At 38.9% G+C, this 25,227-nt stretch overlaps 1 protein-coding gene across 1 annotated transcript in view; it reads right to left on the bottom strand.

Annotated features, from left to right (window-relative positions):
- Xpo7 (exportin 7) overlaps nt 1-25,227 on the bottom strand; it is an 89,805-nt gene that overhangs the window by 24,098 nt on the left and 40,480 nt on the right. The window contains exons 2-11 of the mRNA XM_059273360.1: nt 17,676-17,822; nt 15,080-15,173; nt 14,076-14,242; nt 12,785-12,877; nt 9,003-9,107; nt 7,228-7,393; nt 6,263-6,336; nt 4,610-4,729; nt 3,322-3,468; nt 1,717-1,889 (exon numbers count right to left, since the gene is read on the bottom strand). Of these exons, the coding sequence (XP_059129343.1) occupies nt 1,717-1,889; nt 3,322-3,468; nt 4,610-4,729; nt 6,263-6,336; nt 7,228-7,393; nt 9,003-9,107; nt 12,785-12,877; nt 14,076-14,242; nt 15,080-15,173; nt 17,676-17,822 (1,286 nt within the window). The remainder of the gene's footprint in view (nt 1-1,716; nt 1,890-3,321; nt 3,469-4,609; nt 4,730-6,262; nt 6,337-7,227; nt 7,394-9,002; nt 9,108-12,784; nt 12,878-14,075; nt 14,243-15,079; nt 15,174-17,675; nt 17,823-25,227) is intronic.

The raw sequence follows: 25,227 nt of genomic DNA, 5'->3' as shown, positions 1-25,227 counted from the left end.
ACTCAATCTTGCTATATAGCAAACACATAACTATAATAATCATGCTAAGTGGGATTTTTTTTTTAAAAAACAAAGTTTATAAATTGGCTTGGTTTATACCCAGTTTTCCCAAGTATATTTTGGTACCAAAATGATAGTTTAGTTTCCCACCTCAGATTTCAGAACTGTGGCTCTGTACCAGGTCTTTACCTTATCTACTAGTTTTCAGATTTTATAACACCTTGCCCTAGGCTGAGATCTCTACAGTTCTACTGTAGCATGGCAATGCCAGATACAGAAGCAGCCAAGAGCTGGCTGCTGTATGTTTCCCACTTGCTATGTACAATGCTAGGCTATTAATTCTCATAAGATCACAAGGTGGTCTTATCAATAAACTATTGATAGTTTATAAAAAAGGAAATGCAGAACATACTCAAAAGTATATAGTTATTAAAACTGGCTTCCTGTGTCCAGAATTTCTACACATTCCTCTAGCCTCTAGCACTGCCTCCTGGAAGCCAGATGAATCGGACAAAGGCTTTCCAGTCAACTTCACGAATACTCATATTTTGAAATGATTTGTCATAAACAGTAAGACTACCAACTTGAGCCTGTGAGATGGCTGAGCAGATAAAGGCACTTCAAGATTGATGACTTGAGTTTGGCCCCTGGAACCACATGATAGAAAAAGAAAATTGACTCCTGATACACACCCACACCCACACCCACCCCCCCCCCACACCCACACACCCACCAACCACAGACTAAAGACAATTGAATATATCCACTCTCTGCAAATAAAGGACAAAAACCAAACAACCCGTCAAACAACAACAACAAAACCACAAACAAAAACAAAATACCACAAACAAAGGCAACTTGACTTAATATAGGACATGTCTTAAAAGGCCTGACATTTCTTTTTCTTTCTTCTTGGATTTTTGAGACAGGCTTTCTTTGTATAGCTTTGGCTGTCCTGGAACCAGCTCTGTAGACCAGGCTGGCCCTGAACTCACAGAGATCGAGTGCTGGGATTTAAGGCATTCATCACCACTGCCCGGCTCCTTTTTATTTATTCTTATTTTATATGCATTGGTGTTTTCCCTGTAGGTATGCCTGTGAGGGAGTCAGATCGCCAGAACTGGAGTTACAGACAGTTGTGAACTGCCATGTGTGTGCTGGGAATTAAACCCAGCTCCTCTGGAAGAGCAGCCAGTGCTCTTATCACTGAGCCATCTCTCTAGCCGTGGTCTGACATTTCTTTAACTATGGGTTTCTGGTCCAGTTAATAGTTAAGGTAGATGGGAACTCTTATGCTAACATGACAAATCCATGATGAGCGTGCTAGAACTACATATCCTTACAAGTTCTGAAATTAGAGTTGATTATGATCTGACCTTATAATCTCATTTAGCTACTTATTTCCTTAGGAAGTCTCACTAAATTCCATACTTAGACATTGTAACTTTTACCACCTGTGTCTTACAAGCAGTCCTCACATTTGAAGAAAATCAGTGGCAAGGGCAAGCACATGCAATGTGTTTCTATCACAGACACTGCTGGGGACGGTGATTCAGGGGACATGAACAAGGTATCGGAGGGAAAGACAAAGACAGATGGCCATGAACAAACACAGATTTTTACACAAGTCTCCCTTTGTCAGTTTGGGATCTGACTCCTAGTAAGTCTGACAAGGCTGCTGGTTAGGGAATATGGTGGTAGTCCATGTTTCCTTACCTTAGAATGATGTGCACAGATTCCAAACGGGATGTGATATAGGCTTTGGTGACTTCAGGAGTATATGTTTCCAGCATATGGGGCTCTGTGGCTTTGACATATGGCACGGAGGCTGCCAGCCGCTGCCACAGGCTCAGGAGATAGTGCACACTATTTGGGGCAAATTCCCAGTGCTGAGGGTCAACAAAAGAAAAGGCATGCTTTTCATTTCTGTACACAAAATCCTAGGCCATTTGATACAAAGAATAACAAGATAACTAAGTTTTTAGGGGCTTGAATCTATGTATTTGGTAACTTATTTAAGGCAGTTACTAGTGGTGGTTTGAATGACAAATGCCCCAAGTGGGCTTGGGCATTTAAACACTTGGACCCCAGTTGGTGGTGCTGTTTGGGAAGCTTTAGGAGGTGCAGCCTTGTTGGAGGAAGTCTGTTATGGGCAGGGTTTTCAGAGTTCCTAACTTTGCCAAGTTCATTCTCTCTTTGCAGTTGAGGATGTGAGCTTCTTGACCCTGCCCATCATGCTTGTCCCTTGCTAACCCCCTCTCGACCACAATGGGCTCTTTTTATTGGTTTCTTTTGAGACAGGTTCTTGCTATGTAGCCCTGGATGACATGGAACTTAAGACGAGGCTCATACAGATCCACCTGTCTCTGCCTCTTGGGTGCTGGGATTAAGACATGAACCACCATGCCTGGCCAATAATGGATTCATCCCTCTTAAAATAAACAAACTCTTCCTTCTGTAGGTTGCTTTTAGTCATGGTATTTTATCATACCAACAAAAAAGTAATGAATACACTAGTATTTCAGATTTCAGAGTTTAATGAGAAAGGTGGTCTGTGCTGGCTGTATAAATCTAGATGACAAGGAAAGACACATGAAAGTAGGTCTGAGACATCAGAATACAAGAGAACTGCTGGTCAGCTTATTAGAAATAAGAGATGCCAAAGTTCCACTCTGGAACTAGTGAACCAGAAACTGTGGGGATGAGACCCAAGCCCTCAGGTGATTGTGATGTGAACCACACAGCAAGGGACTCTTCAGTGTGCTGCTCCATGACAAGAGGGAGAGGGATCTGTCCCCCTCATTCTGCAGTCCAGGTCCCAGTTCTATCTTTTGCTTTTCTCTTAGTAATGGATTAAACCCAGAGGGGCTTTAAGTATGCTAGGCAAGCACTCTACTATCGAGCTATGTCCTTAGCCCTTCACTCCAATTTAAATATTGCCCTTATCATTTCTACAAGTTCCTCTAACCAAGGTTATTAAACTTGTTTTTTCTTGTGGTGCTGGGACCAAATGCAGAGCCTCACAAATATGAGGCAAGAGTTTTACCACTGAGCTACAACTCCAACCCTTTCCTTACACTTTTATAAATGTAAACAGTCCACAACAGTAACTATTTTGCAGGGTATGTGTGAGTGTAATAAAAATATTCTTTTTTCTTCCTGTGATTCTGAGGACTGAAGCAGTACCTCACACGTATTAGGGAAGTGCTCAACCACCAAGCTATATTCTAACTCCAATAATATTTTTATAGGGTTAAAACCAGTATGCAAGAGACGAGAACCCAATAACTAAACAGAAAGACAAGGAGATGAAAGACAAACCTGTAGGCTGGTCACTGTGAAGTTGGCTATCAATCGGATAACCTCAGGGTAGTTTTCCACTTTTACTAATTCTCCCAGTTGGTAGTTACTCTTTAACCGGGCCAGTAGTCTGCAGAACTCATGGTAATTGTTTGGGTCTGATAAACTCTGGCAACGGCATAGGAAGAAAATAAAATGGAAAATATGATCACCATACTCCAAGAATGATATATGCTTGGCATGGCATGGGGAAGTCTATTTTTCAGCTTCTGGGCTGCAAATCACGATTGAGAACAACACAGGTATCGAAGGCTTCCAAACAAGTCAAGTATTACTTTTAAAAGGTTTGATCACATTTATTTTCCCATCAGCACAAAATATTCACCCATGAGATGGGATCACTAGCTTCAATTGGCAGAGTAAGAAACAGGACCTAGAAGGATCACACTACTTGCCTAAGGTTATAAGATGATCAATGGCAGAAATGGGCACCATCTTTGATGTGTTTGCTTCTCGTAGATCAAAGGGAATCTATTTATTTCTACATATGTCAAAACGATCACTAAGTGAAGCACCTTAGTTATCATAAACAAAAGCGGCACAAGTGTTTCACATTGTATCACAAGTATTAGATGTTTATTATATCCTAGTATATAATTATATCCAGTACTACAAAACTTTAAAGGTATCAGTATATTTGTATTTCCTTATGAATATTCTTCATTAGTGATCAGAGCAGAAACTTGGTTTTATTCATATACATAATCCTGGCACAGTAAGTTTTAATGCAGTTTGTTGAATGAATAAAGGCATTTTAAAAGAAAGGAACAAAGCTTAATTATATTTTAAAACACACTTCTTCTAGAATTTTTTTCCCAAATATAGAGAATATTTGGAAGAAAAGTAGTATTAGATGAATTTTGGAGCCAAAAAAAAGAGAGAGAGAAGTCAAGTCATCAAATTATGGAATGTATCTCTGAAAAAGAAGTATTTCCCTTCCAACCTAGAGATAGCCTCATAGGTTAGGTTACTCATATTAATGTAAAACACTGAGAAACAAAACCAATCTTTAGATTTTTAATTTCTTGAGGGAGTAAGAATCACTGGTTCCATCTTAGCTAGCTTGTATCTGATGACCTTGTCCCATGACTTCTGTATTCTAGAGCTACGGGACTCATACTCCTCCCTTGGAGCAAATGTGCCCCATAATCATCCATAGATCTTCAGTGGGATTTCTGCCATGTGATGAACTTCCCTCAGACTTCAGTCACACAAATTCAGTATATACACACATTCTCAGAAAGCTTACCTGTGGATTTTCCAGTATCCGTTTAACACCATCAACAAGATGGGAGAGAAACTTGGCCCTCTCGGCATTGTTAAATAGGGATCTCCGGACCGAGGCAATCTGTACTAGGCAGGACAACACCTGCAAGCAAGGCATAGCACAGACACACTCAGTAAGACGGGCAGCTATGGCCTCCTCTAATATTCATCAGCTTTATCAAAGAAAGAAGCATTCAATCCAAGTTCATCAAAGCAACGGCCATGACTACATCCAGCTTGGAAATTTTCCTTAGATAATATCTTTGACTACCCCAATCACTTCTTTGATTCCTACTTATATATAGTTAAGCCGCAAAAAAAGTCAAGCAATGTATAGCTTCAATATAAAGCTTGAGGTTTAGATTTTTTTTCTGTTTCAATAAAATCAAGCTCTGCTTACAGAACTATATGATAAAATAATCAGGTCAAATCTATGCCCTGAAAAAAATGTTTTCTTCCTTTTCCCACTGTGCTAATTATGTGTTGTCTATCTGTACATGTCAGTTTCTGGCCTTTTCTGCACGCTTTGTCCCCAGGAAGGTGGACTTGCAGCAGCAGCAGCAGAGCTGTTGCTCTTGCTTTGGGCTGGCTTCACCCACAGGGAAGAACTAGGAGGGTAGAAGGGAGAAGACAAAGATGTCCTCCTTCCCGCCCCTTGGCTGGACTACCAACCGCCACAGCGTTTGCTGTATAGCTGTCTCCCAGTGTGTAGGCTGAACTCTCCTAGGCCTGTACTCCACCAGCCTTTGCAAAGGGCACATGTCACCATGCCTTGTTAGGTCACTGTGGGTTTGCTCAACTATAAACAGTGTTTTCACCGGCTACCCCTCTTGACTGTGCTACTTTTTCCTGAAGTGACTTAAGGATGTACATAACACTGAATTTATATTTATGCTAAAGGGAAGGCCTGTGTTAATTTGGAAAAGTACAATGACCAGGAAAGTGATCCACTGAAGAAATCTCCATTACTTTACTGTGTTCCTATGTATATTTCACGTAGAATAGTATTTAAGTCCCCAAATTCCTGGACCAACAACGTTTTAGAACCCAAATGACCTTGTGATCTAAGGTACATTACCACTAGATAAGAATTCCAATGCTTTTTTTGAAGAAAGGCATATTTGTCTTTCATTTTATAATTTATCACTATGTAACTTTGGCCTCAGAGACTTTTTTTCTTCTTTCCCTCAAACTTGGTATACGGGAGATAGGACCTCACACAGTAGCTTGTGGCAATCACTAGGGTTACAGGCACAAGATGGGACAGAAAAAGCTTGACAGTTAGCCATAACCTGACAATAGACAGGAAGAATTAAAAACAATGAAGACTCTGCTGCTAGAACTTTTAGGCTATAACCTCAGTATCAACACACTGGGTAACTAATCCTAGTACATCCTATGACATATTTCTATCACCATTCCCCTCCCCCTGTCAAAAATAAAACCCACAGGGTTTTCCTATGTAGCCCTGGCTGTCCTTGAGCCTGATATGTAGACAAGGCTGTCTTTGAGCTCACAGAGATCTTTCAGCCATCATGTCTGGTTTATTTCTATGATTTTGCAAAACAAAACAGACCTAAGGTTTATTTACCAATGCTACTTTCTAGAAATAGGTTTGTTTTAAAAACTGACTTACCAAAGGTGAGAATGAGGGAGGGATGGAATGATACAGGTCGAAAAACAGCTGCAGAGTAGAAGAATCTAAGAAGGCTAGGAGGAAAAATATAAAGGATATGACTTGACTCTGCCGCACAGGCCTACATGCATGTTTACAGCTTTATGTATCAGGGACCATATTCTTCTGATTATTTGTCAAAAGAATATCTATTTTCTTAGAAAGTTATAAACTAGTGAGAGTCGTTTTCTTTTCCCCTCTAGGTTAAAAACTACTGCTTTCAGCTCCTCTATGAAGTGTTTATCCTTTTGACTTTCAAGGAACTTTAGATAATCTTAACTCCTCTTTCCACAGTTTGTTCTTAGAAGAAACACACTCTGAAATTCTTTCCTTTATTTTTGGTTATTTTAAGACTAGGTCTTGCCATATACATGCTGGCCTTGAACTTGGGATCTTCCTGTATCAGCTAGGACCACAGGTAAGCAACACCTTATGACACCTTGTTTTTAAGTAACAGAAGTGGGGGCTGGAGAGATGGCTAAGCAGTTAAGAGCATTTGATGCTCTCCCAGTGGCCTGGGTTCGGTTTCCTGCACCCATATGGTGACTCACAACTGTCTGTAACTCCATTCCTAAAATTCAATATCTCTTGTGGCCTTTGAGGGCACCAGGCAAGCAAGTGATTCACAGACATACATGTAAGCAAAACACCCATACACATAAAATTAAAAAACAAACAAACAAACAAACAAACAACAAAAACACAAGCCCTCCTACTCCCCAGAAGTCTGGTATTATTTAGTAATTTTAAGTTCTCTTACACTTGGGGGAATTCACAAGACTTCTCCATGAATCCTTACCATGTTGTAAACAAAGACATGGAAACATTAAATTTTGTTCAAAAAAATAAAGAATTACGGGGGCCTCTCTAGATTAACCTATAGACACAGGGCAGGCAGACTTAGACTTAGGCTAGAGCTCTGTTACCTGATCTCCAGCTGGTGGGGATCTGTACTGTACACAGGTCATCTGAGGACTCATCAGTAGATGTGCCGATGAAATCAAAGTTCAAACAGTTATGGGTGAGTTTGAGTAGCTGCATTAGCAAGCCATGCTGACTTTCATCATTCAAGTTCAGATTCTTTCCGGATGCCTACAAAAAATTGTCACATAATGAATGAGTTCCAAACAAGTCTCTTTTCCCTGCTTCAGAAGTATGCTGCTAAGTTGGAAAAGGAGGGCTGTACTTCAGCACAGTAAAATGTTTTTACTTCAGAAAGATGTTGCTGTTTTATTAACAATGTTATCATGAAAAAAAATCTACTTTTTCTTTTAGTATCAACACATATAAAAATATGAAGCTGACATTTAGAGAAATCCCCTGGTTAACACTTTTTCATATGTAGTCATAATGGCCACTGGGAATCCTAAGCAATACAGGATTTGGTGTTTGGGTGTGCGATCTTAGTAATTTCTAGGCATGGCTTAAATAAAGCTATGGACCTAGTTCAGAATAAGCTTTACAATTCTCTTCCTCTTTGTAGAACCATCATTAGCAAATATTTTTCTAATGAGAAGTAAAACAAAATTACTCCCGAATATTACATATTTATCTGCAGTGTATCTGTAGACTTAAGAGCTAGATACTGGTCCATAGTATCTGTGGCCTTAGTGATGAGCTGATAGGATCAGGAAGGATTTCATCCTTAGTTTTCTCAGGCTATTTCTCTCAGCAGATGTCACAGCTTTGTGGGTACTACAGCTTTGCCTGGCAGCTTGCTGGACAATGGAACATTTATAAATTTGCAGTATAATCAAGTGAATAAAAGATGGATGTTATAAATAGGGCAACAGAAAGAATACAAATTTGTTTCTGGAGCTAAAACAGAGGAATATAGGAAAATGAGAGCAAAAACACATAAAAGTGAACCAAAAAAGCCAGAGGCTATCCCCAAATAGCTTCCTATTTTGAAAAAGCCACCTGACCACTGTTACAAAAGTGTAAGACTCTCCCTGCTCCCTTCCTTAATCTTTGTGAGATAGGGCCTTATTCTGTAGCCTAGGCATACTGCATCATGACAGGCTTACTGTTTTTTATGACACTGGGGATTGAACCCAGCCAGGCTCTCATGCATGGTAAGTACTCTACCTAACTTTTTTTGATTAAATTTAATGCTATCAATAGATGAAATTAAAACCAGCTCTCTATTTAAAGCAGTTAATTCCCTTATGTGATACTGCCTATTCCTTCAGGTTATTAAATCTAAGTGGATGCTAAGAAATTCAAAACCCACTCTTTAAAGAAGATGCTGCTTGCTTATTTGCTGCTTTTAACTCAGCAGGGGATAGAAGATTCACCTAGTTTTGTATGGTAACAATGTAGTCTGAACCTGCTTGCAGAACACTTAGGAATCTAAACACCATAAAGCTAACAGGCTTCCATTCTGTATAGAGACATTTTATGTGGCTATAAAGTAACAAACAGCAAATTTCTAACTTTGCAGTTAACTAGATTCCTTGAAGACAGGAACAAGGAATAAATGTTCTCTTACTGTCTTTTACCCAGAGGAGTAGCTTTTAAATGGGGGAACCACACAATCCTTTTTCTAAGTGAGTGATCAACTTGGCTAGCTGTTTCTCCTTCTCCAGATGTGTGTAATTCGAGAGATGATGGCCTCAGTCAGGTGCTGACGTCTAACAAATCCCACCCACTCTTACCCCTGAAAAGGGACCAGGAATTATAACTGAACTTATAACCATACCTGTTTTAGTAAATTGCAGGAAAGTGTGAAGATATCAAACAGTGATGAGTCTCGGAAAGAAGAAGCTATTTTTCTGTGTTTGGTTAAAGGATGGGTGGTGTCTGCCTGTAGAGACAAGAATAAACCAATCCAAGTTTTAAAATAATTCCAGTGTGTGTGGGGGGTTCATGTAGATTTCAAATAAACCATATTTCCAACAATGCAATAATAAACACAAAATTCATTTTTACAGCTTAATTTATTGTTAAATCAGATCTAGTAGGAAGATGTGGAGAATAGGGTGATGGGTGTTGCTCATGGCTACCATGACCTCATTTCTCTCTAGTGTATAAAGGAAAAGCAAAACTGCACAAACTGTTGGTATGCATTGCCAACAATTGCTATCATGTCATATTGTTGCTTAGCTAAAAAACCAGACAGAGCAGCAAGGCTGGGCTTTGGTAAGTTAACTCACCAGGCAGAAGCAACTGCCCAATTTCAAAACAATCACTAATGGCATGAACTTGAAAAAAAATGAATGGCCTGTAGCCTCACTTCATTCTCTAGCCTATTTTAACATGGAAATGAGATCTGAAATTATTCTAAGGGTCTCTCATTCCACTGTTTTTTTCCGCGGCTATAGAATAGTAATCCTGTATTTTTAACATGTAGTAGACACTCAACAAGTGGAATAAAAGAATTACAGTTGTCTACAGTATTTGTAGTCTAGCCACTTAATTGAAACTTAAATTTCAAGAAGGGTTCATTTTGTTTTAGTCACACTGAAGAGTCATAGTAGCAAACCTTCCAAAATGTTACCTCTAGGTTCAAACAGAAATGGTAAAGAGAAGTATACTTTCAAATTTGAATGTGCCAACCAGTAAGTAATGGAAAATTACTTAAGAGGTTCAAAATATTCCAGTTCTACTGTCCATGTCACTGTGCTGTATGTCTTACATGATGAAGCTATGCTTTTTGTTTGTTTTTGAGACAGGGTTTTATTACTGTTGGGGGAGGGTGAAGGGAGAGGGAAGAGGGAAAGAGAGAGAAAGAGAATGGGAGGGAGGGAGGAAGGTAGAGAACAGACACAACCTCGTGTGTGTGTGTGTGTGTGTGTGTGTGTGTGTGTGTGTGTGTGTATGGATGGATGGATGGAGAGAGAGAGAGACAGAGACAGAGACAGAGAGACAGAGGGGGGTAGGAGTTTTCTCTTAAAGGGGACTTTACATAGGATGTGGTCAAGATGCTGGGTGGGCCAAGGTATTGCCTGCTTATTGGCCAGGTCCCCAAGGGGCCGGTCTGAATGCTAACAACCATGCCAGGCCATTGCTAAAGTTTATACACATATAGTACCATATACTGTTGTACTGTTCATAACAAACGTGTTAACTATGTCAAGCACATTTTCATTTACACCCCGCCCTCCACTTCCAGTGACCAGCTTGGGGGGGGTGGGGTGGTTTTCAGGTCTCAAAGAAGATGTGTGGAGTAGGAGACAGACAGGATCTGAGGGTGAATCCAGATGGCTGCCACCTTTTAAACTCTATAGTTGCACATAGAAATAAATGGGAGATAGGAGGCATGTAAGCTGGGGTGTGGCTTGAGATGTGGGGTTGAGGAAGCTCCCATCTCGACCTTGACAATAGGCAGTCATATGTTAGTGGAAGCACCACAAGTTCCTCTTGATAAGAATGTCTCCCTTTTTAGCAAGCAGGAACTTTCTTCAAGCCCCTGAGGGAATAGGGACATATATAAATACCTGACGATGGGAAAAGGATTTTCTTGGGGGATCAGACACTCCATTACAGAATATTGTAGTTTCTTGTATAACTTAGTTTATCCAAATAGCTAAAGCTTAAAAGTGAGCAAAGACGAAGCTAGACAAACACTGCTGTGAACCTGAACCAGCCTTAGGAACGTCTAAATCTAGATTATCAAATATCAAGCATATGTTACTTCCCTAAATTTTCTAGCACCTTGGTGTTAACTTGAATGGGACTAGGCAGAGTTATCATGCTATATGTTTCCAAGGTGTTGGGGATTTTTCCCAAAGAATTACTTTATTTAAAGAGGCTACCATCGTACACCTCTTAAAGCCTGCACAGAATTTCCCCAAGGGAAAGGTGTAATAGTGACAATAATGAAAGTAAAAGGGTGCTGGAGAACTGTGGTTCGAAAGTTGAAATGCTGGAGCTTTGTTAAGCAGCAATGGTCACTATATGGTCCACTCCACACCACAATCACTTAAGTAAAACACATGGAAAATTGTTTTTTAAAAATTACCAATCTTCATGTTATTTACAGGGTGGGGAACAATCTTTGAGAGAGAACATTAAGCCTATGGTTTTTGTATTTGGCTAATGGATGCTCTCTTTACTGTACAGGTAACAGCGGTTGAACAGTCTGTTGTTAACAACACAGGATCTGGTATAAGACTATCTGTGCTCAAATTTTGATAGCATTGCTCACTAACTGTGAAACTGTAGACAAATTATCATGTATCACAGTTTCCTTACCCAGAAAATGGAACAGCCACAATACCTACCTCCCAAGATTGTTGAGAATAAAATAAGTTAACTTAGAATGGTGGCTGGCCCATCATAGTTCCTCAAAAGCCTACGCAATTAGTACTGCTGCTCACAATGGCAACTGCACTTAACAGATGATACAATATAGATGCCCAATCTGAACAGGTTATAATCTAGAGCATTAAAAGAGTACCAATTTAACAGTTTAAAGTTCTTAGGATTAATAAAACATCTGCATAATTATTCGCAATAGCAACAATAATGCCAATGTAATTAATATGCTGGCAACTTAATGTGAGATGTTACAACTAATATCAATACTTGCCTGTTTAATAATTTTATAATTTTAGTTAAATATAGAAGCAAACAACCAAAACGATAATAGCCAGAGCAAAAAGGAGAAAACATGAAAAAAAAGAAGAAAATAGCCACTGGTGTTTCCTCTGTAATTCTTGGTGACATCAATGACTACTTGAAAGAATAACTGGAAAAGAAAAATTTATTCATTCTGAAAGATCACCAGCAAGATCTTAGTATTAACACATGGGAGCTGACTTCTATTTACTTATATTTTAAAAATTTTACTTTACCTTTTTTTTTGGGAGACAGGATCTCTAGCCTAGGCTGGCCTTGAACTTTGATCATTCTGTCTACACCTGCCAGTGCTGGGATTTACAGAAGTGCACACCATGCCCAGTGGGTGTGTCTCTAAGGACCAGGGCTTGATGTGTGCTCCTTAAGCACTTTACCACTGAGCAACAATCCTAAGCCTGGGGACTGATTTTTAAATAACTTTGGCAGATAGGAATGTACATAGGAGCAGACGGGCCACAAGCATGTAACTGATTTCACTTTTATAATTGCTATTTCACAATTAAACTCTTTCACTAGAGTAAGGCAGTATTTTCTTTCTTTTTGAAATAGATTCTAACTACATAGCTCAGCCTCAAACTCATGATGATTCTCTTGCGTCAGCCTCCCACACTCTGGTATGGTTTTGACACAGATGACATCATCATTCTCATCTCTTAAAAAAAAAAAGAACACTGATACTAATAAGGAAAACTGATATGGGAGCGAAATACACTTTGGTGATCTCAGAAGCAGGCCAGATTAAAAAGAGTGATGTGGGTTGCATTTACAGAGGAAAACCAAATGGGTCTATTTTGTTTGAAAAAGGCATTAATCACTTACCGCAAAAGCACACAACTGCCAAAAAACATCACCCCACAAACAGCAGAAAGCACCAATACCAAGAAAAAATGTGTCACTTACTTCAATAAGGAAGGCTGTAGCACTTACTTGATTAATTTCATTGGTGAGCTGAGATAAAATTGTGACGCCAATGATGCAGTATTCAACACTGTCCTGGTAAGCAAATGCACAGGAGAAAGTTGGCATGGCCTGGCTTTGGAATGTACTCATACTACTTAATTACAGATTCCTTGTTACCAGGAAAACTGCCTACAGAAGGCAGCAAGGAATTAGTTTCAGCCTGCTGCCTTATAGAAAACAAAAACCACCTTCCCTAAAGAAAGACAGCTGCATTTAACCTTATCAAATTTGGAAGTTCTCCAAAGCACCACAGCATAAACATTATTAAAAGAGAAACTGCAAAACATACCTCTAGGCAAATGAATAAAATGAAATAAATAACCAAGTTTTAGAAGGGATTTTTTTTTTTCAACATTAAGAAATAGGTAAAGAGGTGGGCTGAAGAAATGGCTCAGTAGTTTTCCAGAGGACCTGGGTTCAAGTCCCAGCACCCACATGGAGGCTCACAACCATCTGTAACTCTAGTCCCAAGGAATTCAAAGCCCTCTTCTGGCCTCTGCAGGCACCAGGCCTGCAAACGTACATGTGCATAAAATACCCATGTACATTGGACAGGAAGTTCACAGAAGAACAAGTAAAGCAGCAAATTAACACATAAAAGTTTGTCTCACTCATAACCCAAACAATACTACTAATTATTTTTACCTAAGTTATTTTTACTAAGTTATAAAAACAAAAATGTTTAGCTTATAGGGCTGAGATACAAAAAGAGGGTACTCTTAAAAAGTGAACTTTTTTGAAGATTATTTGGAAATATCTTTGAAAGCCATAAATAGTTTTATCCTTCTGACTGATTAACTTCAAGGTTAGGAGTTCACTGACAGATATACTTACTCAAAGTGTGACAAGATGTGTGTGCTGTAGTAATTACTGAATACTCGACAGCCCATAATTGAAGCAAACTAAATGTTTACCTATAGAACACCAGTTAATTATTTTATGACATTTTAGCTTGGTACAGTGCGTAGGAATCTTCAAAATAGACAAGATTAATTTATGCTAATATGCAAAAATGGTCACACATATGATAAAAAAGATGGAGTATTTCAGATAATGATATTTTATGTAATGAAAAAAAGTAGATAGCATCAAGTCTATTTCTTTTGCTTTCTCCATTTCTGTTATAGCACCTGTGTGCTCACACACATTCTCTCTCTCTCTCTCTCTCTCTCTCTCTCTCTCTCTCTCTCTCTCTCTCTCTCTCTCTCTCAAACATATATGTACACTGTACCTGTAAAAACCTTGTGACATCTGTGATTGCATTTCTGAAGACATAGTCATCCTTCTGACAGTCAAACCAGCCCAGCTTTGTGATTCTGGCATATAACTGGATGAGTGCTTGTGTCACGAAAGTAGCCAACTTTGGCCGAGTGGCAAGGTAGTTGAGCACATAGTTCCCTAAGAAATGAAATAGTCTGCATGCTAAGGAGGCTTTAAACACAGAGGCTTGTCTTTAGAATACATTTACTAGGCAGAAACAGTAAATTCAGACTGAACTCTCTTAATTCTTTATGCTCCAGAGAAATGAGGCTTCAGATTTAAGACGATGACAATGACAAGGATGATCTTCATGGTTCTGGGGACTGACCCCAGGGTTCCGTGCATGCTTTAGATCACTGTAAGCTTGCCCTGCTGACCTCGGTTATGGGCAAGGGTTATCAAGATCACCAAGAGTAATTAAGAGATTGCTAAGGACTTGTCTGACTTAGAATACTGTCATTTATAAATAGACAGGATGGGGATATTTAAAATCACAATTTTCTTTTCAGAAAAGTTATTATAAGCTTTTGAATTTAGAATTTTTCATCACAGTGACAAATCTAAAGTATAGTAGCCTTAAATGTACTCTTACATGGCTAACTAATGCTGTATATGCAGAACTAAAAGTGTCTTAAAGTTTTCGGAGGTATCAGTGACAATAAAAAATGACAGAGGCTGGGTGTGGTGGTGGATGATTATAAACCTAACAGGTGTGAGGTGAGATGAGAGGAATGTGGGCTTGAGTCCAGCCTGAGGTACACAGTGAGGCCCTATCTCAAAAACAAATAAAAGAAAACAAAAAAGTGAATAAGGAAATGTGTTAGCAACCAAAGGGATGGTTCTGGACCCAAAACTCTGGGAAAAACCCTGAATCCTAGATACACTTAACTACACTCAACTATTTAACTATTTAGTTACTATCAGCACACTACAAACTAAATTTCTTTGAGACAAAGCAGAAAGCTCTATACTTACGGATATCTATCCGCTGTTCCAATGGTAGTGGGTTGTTTGTTCGTGACACGAGCTTGGTAAGGCATGTAGCTGCTAGCAACTGAGAGTAGGATGACTGGAAAAAGAGTGAAAAAAACACTGACCATCGTATCAGGTAAATCAGCTATAAGGTTTTTGTTTCACCTTGTGACATTTCTGCAGTGTTGAACTAGAATAAAAGGAAAACTGAACTGCGGTACCGAACAGTCCACTATACTACAGAGTTCATCTCCAAACTGTATCTGTCCATTAGTACAGCTCTAGGAAGTGCATATGATCATTTTATAGTAAACTTCAGATCAACTATTTCTGAGAAAAAGTATGTCCTAATAATGGAATATCATTTTATTCTCCAGTGAGGCTTTTAACAACTTTTGGACTTTCAAAGCACTAAAACACTCCAGCTGGTCATGACACAAGGAGGAATCACGTATGGTAATCTTACATAAAATCATGCAACAGGAACAGATTCAGAACCACTAAAAATAATCTAACTGAAGGTCAAAAATAACTGTCATGAAACTAAGTTTTAAGGACATTCACTCATGTTAGTATTTTTACATAACACCACCAGGCAGGAAAGATTCTTAAGACTAAGAAAAAAAATTGGTGGTGGTGCACTCCTGTAATCCCAGCACTCAGGAGGCTGAGGCAGGAGGACAGCTGTGAGCTCAAGGCTAGCTAAATGCTATATACATCAAGATCCTATCTCAAAAAACAAAACAAAATGAGTAACACAACAGAAAAAAAAGTTACAAAAGTGACTTGGATTTATACTCATACACTTAAAAACAGTTTACTGTAAAAATAGAAACTTAAGCTTTTAGTCATAATTTTAATAGGCTTGCTGAGCCAGTGAGAAGTGGGCAGAGATGGAACTGTTTTCAGTACTGTACTGCTTCTGCTTCTTTCTCTCTTGTTAACTGTTGGTGAGAAACTACAGTCAACAGCTCAGAGTATGTGGGCTCTGGCAGCAGGAGCGAAGGAGCTTACTGTACATCTCCCAAGACACAAGCTCTGGACCAGTCTGCAAACAGTGACTGCAAGAAAAGCCTCAGTCAGACCATTATTCAACCTGACATGACTCTGTAATCTTCACCTATTTAGAGAAAGAGCTAGGTTCCTGAACTGAGGTTTGTTTTTTGTTTTTTTGAAAAAGGGTGATTTTAACCAACTATTAATTATTACATAAATATTTGGACAATACTAATGAAAACTAAACAATAAGTCAATCAGAATTCTAATTTTCAACAAATTAGCCCTTTCACACTTTCATATTCTTTTGGCCTAAAGGGTATTTTTTACAAGTAAATTATTATTATTTTGGTGGGTTTTTTTTTCTTTCTTTTTGAGACAGAGTCTAACTTTATAGCTAAGGCTGGCTTTGAACTCATGGCAATTATCTCACTGCTATGATTACAGGCATGAGCTACTCACTACCCCTGAAATATTTATAAACAAAATGTTTAGGGACACATTGTTGTTCAAGACACAATATTGTATCATCATTTATATTTCCACCTCTACCAGGCTCACAGTAATTATAGCTAGTATTTGTATCTTTTCTTAGTTTCTTCCCCTTTATCTGTGAAAAAGATAACAAAGATAGGCATGTCTAGAAAGTGGTTAGAGCATTAAGGAAAAATAGCAAAAAAAAATAAGACCAAACTGGGTATGGTGGCACATGCCTTTAATCTCGGCACTTGGGAGGTAGAAGTAGGCGGATTTGTGAGTTTAAGAAAGGTCTGCTCTACAAAATGAGTTCTAAGACAGCCAAGGCTACACAGAGAAACTCTGTCTTACAAACAAACAAACAAAACAAAACAAAACAAAAAAAAAAGAGAGAGAAAGAAAAAAAAATTGAAAAAACAGAATGGAACTTAAGTTTATGCTATTCCTCTGTCTAAGGAAGGCTAGGCCAGGGGTTGATCCGCCAAAGCTGGAATTACTAGTATTTGAGAGCTACCTGACATGGGTGCTGGGAACCAAATGCTGGGTCCTTTTCAAAAGCAGTTGATGCTCTTAACCAGTGATCAATCTCCTCAGCTTCAGTTGTCAGGGATTCGAATTCTAAAACCCAAACTTCCTAGCTAGACATGGTCTCACTTTAAATTTTAGCATGGGAGGCAGAGGCAGGACAATCAGGAGTTCAAGGTCATCCTCAGCTACATACCAAGTTTGAGACTACCCTATACTATGTGAGATTGCCTCAAAAAACCAACAAACATTTTAACTTCCATTGTCATGGTCATTTTCCTCAGATTTGTTCAGCAAGCAGTAAGCAGAGCAGAGGAGAAAAAAGAGGAGACCACGAAGTCTATCAACAACGACTGACATACCCCTTACATCCTACGAAGGACAGGAGATGATACCGAAATATAAAAAATTGAGAACGCATCCCAGGAATCTGGTGCAGGACAGAAATATATGTATAAAGAGCTTACTGATTAGGAGGCCATTGTCAACAGATACTCAAGACTCGGAGCAGAGACTATCCCAGTCTGTCCCTAGAGTTAGAAGCAGAGCATTTTCCTTAGGTCTAACAAGAACCCTTTAGGACTAGTTAACTCTTACGTACACTTCCTCTCTCGAGGAGCAGCTGGCACTTGCTCAGGCAATCAGGGCTGTTGGTGAATTCAACCAAGGCTTTCTCTGCCTGCAGTCGAGTGGTTGTATCTGTTGTTTCATACAACTGTTTGCACAGATTCTCTAGTTGGGCCAGGCTCTAGAAAAGATCAGTAAGAAATATGTCAGTTTAGGCAATTACCTATCTATTACACTCGAACTTGAAATTCCTGGACAGAGCTAACCAAGCTAGTGAAGCAGAAACTGCCCCTCTCAGATGCTGAGTAGCCTTTATTTTATAACCAAGTGTAGCCTCTTTATTTGAAACATTAAAAAACAGTATGATAGAATGCATAAGATACCTATACAGTTCTGAGTCATTACTTTGGGAAATAAACACAAATGAAATACTTTCTTTTGCAAATAAATACCTCCTAAGTTCTTCCAAAAAATTTCACCAACCCCACATCTGACAGAGGACTTATCTCCAAAGTTTACAAAGAACTCAAGAAACTAGACATCAAAATACTGAACAATCCAATTAAAAATGGGCTATAGCGCTAAACAGAGAATTCTCAAAAGAAGAATCTCAAATGGCTGAAAGACATTTAAAGAAATGCTCAACATCCTTAGTCATCAGAGAAATGCAAATCAAAACGACTCTGAGATACCACCTTACACCTGTCAGAATGGCTATGATCAAAAACACTAATAACAGTCTATGTTGGAGAGGATGTGGAGCAAAGGGAACACTCCTCAGCTGTGGGAGTGCAAACTTGTACAACCACTGTGGAAATCAGTATGGCAGTTTCTCAGAAAATTGGAATTGATCTACCTCAAGACCCAGCCATACCACTTTTGGGCATATACCCAAGGAATGCTCAATCATACCACAAAGATACATGCTCAACTATGTTCATAGCAGCACTATTTGTAATAGCCAGAACCTGGAAACAACCTAGATGCTCGTCAACTGAAGAATGGATTAAGAAAATGTGGTACATATACACAATGGAGTACTACTCAGCAGAGAAAAACAATGACAGCATGAAATTTGCAGGCAAATAGATGGAACTAGAAAAAATCATCCTGAGTGAGGTAATACAAACCCAGAAGGACAAACATGGTATGTACTCACTCATAAGTGGATACTAGATATAAAGTAAAGAACAATCAGACTGCAACCCACAGGACCAGGGAGGCTACATAGCAGGGGAGACCCTAGGATGACTGTGGCTTATAATAAGTTTTGGTTTTACTCAATCACTGGGCAAGCCTCAGTGAAACATTTCACTATTAGGATAAGAATTTGTACTGTTATCAGCTGATAATAGAAAAAAAATAAATAAAAAAGAAAAAAAAGAAAAAAATTTCAAACAAAAATTCAAAACTTATTTTGTCACCAATTGTAAAAGTACCAGTAGAAGAATTGCTGCTAAAATCAAGCACATAAACTATAATGCAACACAGACCTTTACATGGTTTTAAATATTTTCCTTTTGTGCAATAGTTGCTAGCTTGCAGCTACCTGTGTAGATAAAGACATCACCCCTACAAAGCTTCTAAGAGAACAGTTGAGAACATGGTACACACCTTTCTCCCTGAGTCCCGCATGTCTCAAGTGCAGCACACACTTTTCTGATATATTTAAATTCTTGCTTCAGCTCCACATTTAAAGTGAAAGGGTCCAAATAAATTCAACCCTAGCATCTGCTCACTTGTAGATAAGACAAGGGAAACGCCCCCAAACAAACCTGTCTCCAAATCTTGAACCTGTTCCAGAGGCAGGAAGGGTTTGGGTGTGTGCTTTGTTTACAACCAAAGAGATACAAACAAATCTACTTCCACTCAACAAGTGTTCAAGGCAACGTTAAAAAGAACTAGTTAAAACCACACTTAATTACCCCCTTTCACTGACTGAAGACAACAGCAAATGTTAGTCTTTAACGAATGGTTTGGACTTTAAGAACTTTGAACAGTAGTAAGCAAGGCTTGGGTTAGTCGTTTGTGGGATCTGGCTATTAGAAGTGACCATTCTGACCAGAATAAAAATAGTGATACTGAAACAGGCTGTGGAAATTGTCTGAAATGCTGCCACTTTCACAAGGCTCTTCCACAAGGCAGGAAAGCCCTTAGGGCAGGATTTCTATTTTATTCAATGTGATTAATAAATTCCCACCAAAGGTAGACTCCAGAAAACCCTCAAAGAGTAAAACACCATCCTTCATCCTCAAAAGGGAACAAATAAAAGTGTCTTGGGACTACAGTGAGACTCACTTGTTTCTCCTGATTTCCAGCTACTTCTCACTAGCTTCAGCTCAAAGCAGAGACTTTGTATCTGTGAAGTCAGATCTTAAGCCTGAAGTTCTGTGAGTCTACTTGATTCCCCCCCCTAAAAAAAAAAAAACCACTTTCGGATGTCATTTTGCTTGCCAGTACTGGCCTAAGACCCCACTGAAAGTGGAATCAATTTAATTATAAATCCCCACTTTCTTCTTTTTTGAGACAGGGTCTCTCTACAGGGCCCTGGCTATCCTGAAATTCCTTATGTAAATCAGGCTGGCCTTGAACTCAGAGATTCACCTGTCTCTGCCTCCTGAGTGCTGGGATTAAAGGTATGCCACCATACTCAGCCAATCCACTCATTTTAAAACAAAGGATTAAAGTCTTCATAAGGTTTTGTTTGAACATCAGACTTCAATTTCCTCATGCAAAATGATCCCCTTATAACAAAAGGAACAAGTTATTTAAAACAGACAACAGGGACAACATCAAGAAGACACCATTACTACAAAGGAAAGTTTGGCTTTAAATTTGGTATTAGTAATTGCATCAACCGCCTAAACTTCACAGCCAGCACACACTCTCTAAATAGAACTGCTGCGGCTTAAGGTATAATGAGGCTCCTGAAGGTCTGATCAATCAGTTCTTGTAGCTTCCCCACAGCAACTCTTCTTTTATGTTTATTTCAACAAAGCTGCTCATTCTAGGATGGCTAAGCATCCCTTATTACCAGATCCAACATACAGGTCATGATGGGGCTTTAGTTGCCGTTTTGATTTGTTAATTTAGCAGACAGGACACACTGAGGAGTAAGACTGGTAATGAATTCTCAGCTCATGAAACAAGACTGTTTAAAAACAACAAAACCAACCTGGCCATTTACACAGAAGTCTGAAGAACAACAGCTTCACCTCTGTGTTTCCAGAACAAATGGGTAAGAGTTTTGTTCCCACAAAATCAGTGGCAGTGTCTTAAAAACACAGGGCTCACAATCACCTTTTCTATGTTGACCCAAGTACCCATGGAAAGCAAGAGGAATGAGGTATGTACGGTCTTCTGTTCCTAGTGTTTCCACAGCAAATCTAGCAGTTAGGGAGACTTTAAGTCTTCTGTTTTTACATAACCTAAAATAATTTATCTCATTATTATATGATTAGCTATCAAAGCTACTACTTCCACTGTAAAATGGCAACAACCCACCACAGCATGAAAACAGATGGTCAACTTTCTCTCTACTGCTATTATATGATGCTACTCTTGTCACAAAAAAAAAGCCTCCATAGATGAAGGGCTATTTTCTGTTCCTGAAACTGTCATGCCTATAGTCCACAGAGCAAATTCTATCTGGTGCCACTGAAATAGAAAAGCAAAGTTACAAACTGTAAGGTGATCTTCAAACTAGCAAAGTACTGCTGTATTACAAGAAACTCAGACCATTAACCCTAGCCTAGAACCAGACTGATTTTGCCAATAGCCACGTGATGTTAAAATACATGTTAAAAATGTATTCATGTTTGTACATACACACATATAAAATACAAACTATAAAATGCAGCCCAATTACTCATTTTTCAACATAAGAACTACTGTTGCCAGGCGGTGGTGGCGCACGCCTTTAATCCCAGCACTCGGGAGGCAGAGCCAGGCGGATCTCTGTGAGTTCGAGGCCAGCCTGGACTACCAAGTGAGTCCCAGGAAAGGCGCAAAGCTACACAGAGAAACCCTGTCTCGAAAAACAAAACAAAACAAAAAAAAAAAAAAAAAAAAAAAGAACTACTGTTGAGACCACAGACCTTACAGTATGATGATTTAACTGAAGAGCTGATTCTACATAAGGAAAATAGTTTTGTTCGTACATTGGATACCATATTACACAACAAAGCAGAAATTAGCTTGGAACCTATCTTAGTTTGTATACTCTTGGTTTTCAAATACCTAACAGTCAAATTAGCCTCACTGCTTAAAAAAACAAACAAACAAACAAACAAACAAACAAACAAACAAACAACAACCTACTTTGGAGATTTCTACTCATAGATTAGGAGATACATACATATATATATATGGAAGGGCTCAATACTTTCCCATTAGTTAAATATAAGGATTAACTGGAAACAACTAGCATAACCCATGGATCAGATCTGTAAGTGTTTTTCTGAGAGTGTGTCCTTGACCTGACTGCTATCTGACAAAAGCCACCATGGCATTACGATGAAGGTGCAGGACACCAGTCCTAACGGGAAAACAAACACACAAATAAACAAGCAAACAAACCAAAACCAGAGAGGATTTACTAACTTAATAGCTGAACTTTCATAATTAGGATGATTCAACTAAAAAAAAGAATTGGGGAAAAATTAGGTCATGCCCAACCCATTTAGATCCTCCTCACTGGCATTCTGCACACTGAAAAACATTAGTGTTAGGGATATTAAAAGAGAAGATACTGAACTTCTGCCAGAAATAGGCTACCTGGGGGACCTAGAAGGTAAATGGGATAGATGGACAAGGGTATACTTAGAAAAAAAAATTGAGTCAAGACGGTACCTTATTGTTAGTAATGAGTATCCAATCAACACAGGCATAACTAAAGAACTCTTAACCACTGAGTGGCAATTATTATTGGTAGGTAAAAAGAACAAACAGTGGGACAGCAAGACGGCAGGTAAAGGTGCTTGCCATGCAAGCTGCTGCTGCTGTCCATCACAACCAAGCTGTTCACTCTAGGATAGCTAGGCACCTGTCATTATTAAACTCACAGATCCTAGAATCCACACAAAAGTGTAGGGAGAAAATGGATTCTACAAAGATGCCCTCCAAACTACACATACCCACTGAGGCATACATACACACATATGCCAAACGGCAAATTGTCATTTGTATGTTAATAATGTATGTTAAGAAAATCTGGATGAATATAAACTCATTTACAACTGAGAAGTGAGGTTATGGGAGATTTGAAATTTCTGTAACATGAAAAATGTAAAGGTTAGCTTTTTAAAATGACATTAATTAATTTATGTGTGTGTGTGAACTTGCTGTGGCCCGAGTGTGAAGAGAAGGACAACCTGCAGGACTCCTCTTCTTCCACCACTTGGGATCCAGTTTCTAGAAGACAGGTAGTAAGTACCTCTATCTTATTTACTTAGTTAGGGACAAAGACTAACTATGGAGCCCTTACTGGCCTGGAATTTGCAGCAATCCTCCTGCATCTGCTTCCAGAGTCATGGGATTACAAGCATTTGCCACCAAGCCTGGCAGGAATAATTTATTAACAGTAATCAGAATTCATAAAGCCAAAGAAAACAGAAAGTCTCCTCCAGAAGCTAATTAAAAATTTTATTCGTAACCAGTTTCTATTTTGTTCTTAATATTGGTGGTTTTGTTTTGTGTGGGCCTGGCTGGCCTGGAATTTATAGAGATCTGTCTGTCTTGGCCTCCCAACTACTAGGATTAAAAGCATGTGCTACCAAGTTGGAAAATATTGGTAGTTTAAATGAGAAGAAAAAACCAATACAAAAACAAACAAACAACCCCCCCCTTAAACCAAAACCAAACACCTAAAAGTCTCTTCCTACTTATACTTACCAGTCAAGTTCTCATAAGTTATTTCAGAGGCTTATTACACTGGAGTCAATAGGAAAATTTCCAGCTCTCTGAATGTTTACATATGCAAATTATTTATTTTTAAAAGTAAGTTTAAGAAAAATGTTTATGAAACCAGTATAGATTAGACATTAATATGCGTTTCAGAGGGCATCCAAACAGCCAACAGGCTAAGGTTTGTAATCTCTGGCATCTCCAGGAAATCGGAGTTCAAATCACAAAGATACTCATTAGGACATTCAAAATGGAAAAGCCAAGATCACTGTCGGCCTACACTTCAAGAAGATTCATACTTAGGCTGAGCTGATTCAAACATGTCAGAAACATGGTAGTGTCTATTAAAGCTAAACTTCCATATACCATAAATGGAATGGTTCCCAAATGGAAAGCCAAATGCATTTAAAGTTGAATGGATAAATATTCTGATTTCTAGCCTGGGTGCACGTTACCCATGAATGTCTATATTAATCAAGCTGTGTATTTATAGTTTGTGCAGCTTTTTGAATGTGTAGACAAATGATACAGCCCTCCCCAATTCTCCAGCTATTTATTCTGTCCATTGCTTTCTATGGTAATGGGAGAGATGTTCCTCAACACCCTGCAACTACACTGGAGACTAGTTACATTAACCCATGCCATTGGAACTAGGCCTCCTATATTTGCTCAGCAAATAACTAAGGCAAGGTTTCTGGATGTATTTGGGGATATCCTATTTTCAAAGAGTACTGAGGAGGCAACACTTTTTAGCTACAGGTGCTGTGTAATGTCTACTGACTAAAGCAAGATAAAATGCATACTTCCGCAAGAGATACTACTCTGCAGAGGGCTGCATGCATTAGATAAGGATAGTACGAGTGCCACTGTGTGAGACTGCAAAATTCCATACTGACTCAAAATATGAATCAATTCTAATATAAAAAACACACACATGATCTTTGCATTGTGGGTAATATATAGCCAAAACATGTTAACAAATTATTTTATGAGCTAAACAGACTGACTACCTGGACATTTAATGTTCTTTTTAATTATCTATTTAACCCATCAGCATTCACTTAATCTGTCTTAAGCTGGCTTAGGTTCCTTGTCACAGTCACAAACAGTACAGAGGCTTACAAGTTGCAGCATTTAGACCTATTGAGGTTTCACACAAGCAGCCTGAAATGACCCAGAGACATTGCTGGTTTTGGCCTCGCAGTGTAGCTTTAAAGTTCGACAAACTGCTGAACAGTATCTGGTTTTACAGCTTTCCACAACAAAATTAGGAGGTAGGGAAACACTGTCTCTTAGCCAGCTGTTGCCAAGAAGTGCTTCCCAGGGGGGCAGGCTCCTACACTTCGCCAGAAAAGACCTGGCTCTTTCCTTGTGGTCTACTGCAAATTCTGACTTACGTGGTTCACTACAGGGTAAGAGATGTAACAATCCTTATTGTACAGTAGACTTTGGCTTAGCTTTGGTTATTAACTCTGACAAATTTTGTTAACACAATCTTTTAAACATAGAGGGCTACATACAACTTAGGTAGAGAAGAAAGTTTCTAAATGTTAAGCAGCTTGGATACTGATCTCATAACCGTGTGACTCTGGACAAGTTAATTACAGGAGCTTATTTCCCATAGAAGTAAGTAGATTTAATTATATGAGTGTTTGTTTTTTAGAGATAGGGTCTCACTGTGT

Source organism: Peromyscus eremicus, chromosome 9 (genome assembly GCF_949786415.1).
Source record: "Peromyscus eremicus chromosome 9, PerEre_H2_v1, whole genome shotgun sequence".
Taxonomy (NCBI): Eukaryota; Metazoa; Chordata; class Mammalia; order Rodentia; family Cricetidae; genus Peromyscus; species Peromyscus eremicus.
This window is presented reverse-complemented; position numbering and strand designations above follow the sequence as displayed.